Below are 3,642 nucleotides of genomic sequence, written 5' to 3'. Positions count from 1 at the left end.
TATTATATAATTTCTCTGGGTACCACATATACATATGGAGAGATAACCCCCAAATTCTACAATTTTCCTTTCTCATCTTCTCCAAAGAACCTAGATGACCCACATCTAAGTTAGTGGGGTGAGATGGATTTGAAACAAGCCCACTGTACACCTGAATATACCTCGCCTTCTTCAAAGTAGCTCTTTCTGGAACTTGGAAAAGTCTTCCAACAGAGCGGTAATTCTTCCTTGATTTTTACAGAAAATCTCTCGGGGAAGCAATCCAGTCTCATGACCCTGTCCTCACATGTTGGCTTTCATTTCGACTGACAGTTCTCAACTTGACTGCTCACCCTACTCTCAACACTTGGCCCTGAGTAACTTCCAGCCACTTCCAAATAGCACAGTATTCCTTTAAAGATGGAGGTCTGAGGCTGGCTTGTAACTCAGTGGTTAAGGCAGCCAGATCCCACATGGCTATCAGCTGTTTGAATCCTATCCCCGGTAACTTGAAAAACACGCCGGGCACGTGCGTGTATGTGTCCAAAATCCCAACAGAGTGGAGAAGTGGAGGAGAGGTATCACTATGCCTCATTTGGGGTGATTTTCCCCTCCTCTTCTCTCTCTCTACTAAGTGCATGCAGCCTCTGGCAAATTAACAAGTAATTAAAAAAAAAAGATAAAGATGACAGTTTCTCCTCAGTGAAGATGCTCAAGAGAGTGAAGCTCATATTCCAAAGCCAATTCCCTGTGATGCGTCGAGCCTTGGAATGATCAGCAAGTGACATAGTCCCTCCCTCCTGGAGGTCCCTTTTCAAAGAGTCCCTTGTTGACTATGTTGAGGTATTTACTTTTTTTTGTTGGGGGGGAGGTTTTTGCTATAGGGTGCATGCGCTTGCCAGAAAGACAGAAAGAGACAGAGAGACAGAAAGTAAGAAATCACCCCTCAGGGGGGATGGTCCCACTGCAATCCCTCCTCCTCCGTTCTCCTCTTGGGATCTTGGGCACGCACGCACATGCGCCCGGCGTGAGTTTAAGCCACCAGGTCTGGGACTCAAACTGTGGTTAACTATTTGGGAGTCCAGCGACATAGCCTTTATGCCAACTGTTGTTCCCAAGGTATTTACTTTAAAAAAAAAAAACTTTAAAAAAATAATTATTTATTTTCAATTTTATTTACTCATTCTTTTTTTTTTTTAATTTTGACCAGAGAGACACAGAGGGGGGGGGTGTGAGAAAGCAAGTCACCAAGTCCAGTACTCGAACCATGGTCACCATGGGGGAGCGTCCAGCACCTTAACCATCACACCACCTGCTGGTCCTGAAGTGTTTACTTTAAAAAAACCACCTCTGCTGTATGATTATTACACATTCCCTTCTCTTTCTCTCCCTGGAGGGCTGCAAACTTTTCTCTATCCTTCTCCAGCCGTCCTCCACCATGCCTGCCGCCCCTTGGCCGCACTTCCCCAGCCCAACTCTCCTTCCTGCCCGCAATTAGGCAAAAGCCCAAGTAGCTGAATCTTCAAAATACTCTTCGATCGAAAGGTGGGCGGGAGACTTAATGGATCCTGGAAAACTGTCTCAGCATTTCTCATTCCCAAAAGGCCTTCTTTGGTTCTTAGGGCAAGATTGACTGTCTTAGCCAAACCCTTCTGGGGGTCCAAGGGACCCATTCCCATTGGTCAAGGCATCAAAACCCTTCCTGCAGGTGGGAGGAGGGACGAAGACCTGCCCTCCAGAGACCCATGCTGCCCACTGTTATCGAACACTAAACAGGCGCTCTAGACAGCCTCCAACTCCCCTTATCTTATCACAGCACTTTGAAATTTACAAGATACCCTTCCATGTGTCCTCTTGGACTCTTCTCCACTGTTCTACAGATGAGGAAACCGAGCCTCGGAGAAGTAAAGTGAAACACCCACATTGATAATGTTGCCAGTTAGACGTCCAAGCCAACTCTTTTGATTCTCCAACTCCTGCTTTTCTGAGTTGAACCGAAATCACACCTACCATAACCCCTCATTCCGATAGATATTTCCCTCAGACAGCCAACAGAGACCCTTAGCGACGCTAACATAATGTTAACCCAGCAATACATGCTGTCTTCCCATATCCACGCCCACACACTCAAACCCCCAACTCTAAATCTCTGCCCCCTGCACTAAGGTGTCTCTCTCTCATTGAATCAATCCCCTTCTTCCCCAGTGGCAGCCGAGGGTCAGTGGGAGTTTAGTGTCTTACAGAGGAGCATAATTCATATCTACTCCACCAAGAAGGCGACCTGGCAGGAAGGAGCCCCGTCCCCGGTGACTGTTCTGGGGGTTCCGCCCCCACCCTGGCCCTACCTGCCAAGAGCTGCATCCAGGCGCAGATCTTGTAGACCGTGGCGGTGTTGCAGAAGAAGAAGAGCGCAAAGCAGGTGATGCAGCCGAGGATCAGCACCATGGAGAGCAGCACGAAGAAGGCGGCCGCCTTGAAGGCGCTGGACGGGATGGTGCTGAAGTCGGTGAAGGAGCCCCGGCAGGTGAGCTCGCGGCCCGCCAGCCCGCTGCCCACGCAGTAGTGGAAGAGGCCGAAGTAGCCAGGCTTGGGGGTGCTCACGCTGTCGCCCACCCAGTAGGGCTGGATGAAGACCACCACGTTGATGATGGCGAAGCAGATGGTGAAGATGGCCCACAGCACGCCGATGGCCCGCGAGTTCCGCATGTAGTGCTCATGGTAGAGCTTGGAGGCCTCCTGCGAGGGCAGCATGGTGCCGGGGGCGGGGCCGGCGGCGGCGGCGGCGGGGGACGCACGCGAGAAGCGGCCTGAGTCAAGGAACTCGCGAGGGCGAGGTCTGGGACTGAGCTGGGGGTACCTGGGCTGGTGTGGAGCAGCAGGAGAGGGTCGTGTGAGTGCCGGGGTGGTGTCTGGGGGACTGGAAAAGATCTCTTTTGGGGAGCCTAGCCAGGGGCCATGTGAAAGTCGGGGGGCTGGGTTGAAGATGTGGGAGCTGGAAGCAGAGGGAACTGGAGAGTGGTCACGGGGGAGTTGGGGAGCGGGCTTGGGAGCTGGTATTGGGGCAGTCGGGGGAGTGGGGGAGGCACGGGGAGCCCGAAGGGAGGCTGGATGGGAGGATTAGCAGAGAGCCACACACAGGAGCTCAGCAAGGGAACTGGGGGCCGGGTAGTCGGGGCAGAGGGAGGTCTGCACTGGGTGTCTAGAGGGGGGCTATGGAGTGGGTGTGGGCGCCCCTGTGAAGGGAAAGAAGGGGAGAAGAGGGTCTGGCGCCAGGAGATTAGGATGGTGATAGTGGGGCCAGGGCAGAGAATGGGGGGCTGTTTGAAGGTCTAGGAAGGCAAAGTGTCGGGATTAGGATGAGGCTAGAGGGGAGTCCGGGGGCCGGGACCGCAGGGTCTGGACACGGGACGCGGGGGGTGGGGTGCCCCTCAGAAGCCAGGGCTGGATGTAGGCTGGTGGGGGAGCCCAGGGCTGGCGGGCCAGGGCTGGGAGAGGGGCTTTGCAGGCCGAGGGGACGAGGGGCCGGGGCTGGCATGCAGTCCGGGTCGCGAGGGGTAGGCGGTGGATAGGGACTGTCCCCGGGGCGCTGGGGAGCGGCCGGGCCCTGGTAGGGCCCAGGGTTTGGGGGAGCGGCTGCCCCGCGCCCAGGCCGGACGAGTGCAG

General features: G+C 54.4%; 1 protein-coding gene across 1 annotated transcript in view; it reads right to left on the bottom strand.

Moving 5' to 3' along the window:
* LHFPL4 (LHFPL tetraspan subfamily member 4) overlaps nucleotides 1-2,746 on the bottom strand; it is a 33,832-nt gene extending 31,086 nt beyond the window's left edge. Inside the window, exon 1 of the mRNA XM_006152021.2 lies at nucleotides 2,325-2,746. Coding sequence (XP_006152083.1) covers nucleotides 2,325-2,730 — 406 coding nt within the window. The 5' untranslated portion in view covers nucleotides 2,731-2,746. The remainder of the gene's footprint in view (nucleotides 1-2,324) is intronic.
* Between the last annotated feature and the right edge of the window lie 896 nt (nucleotides 2,747-3,642).

The sequence above is a fragment of the Tupaia chinensis genome, unplaced genomic scaffold (genome assembly GCF_000334495.1).
Source record: "Tupaia chinensis unplaced genomic scaffold, TupChi_1.0 Scaffold000333_1, whole genome shotgun sequence".
Classification (NCBI taxonomy): Eukaryota; Metazoa; Chordata; class Mammalia; order Scandentia; family Tupaiidae; genus Tupaia; species Tupaia belangeri.
The sequence above is the reverse complement of the archived record's forward strand: the minus strand, read 5'-3'. Positions and strand labels throughout refer to the sequence as shown.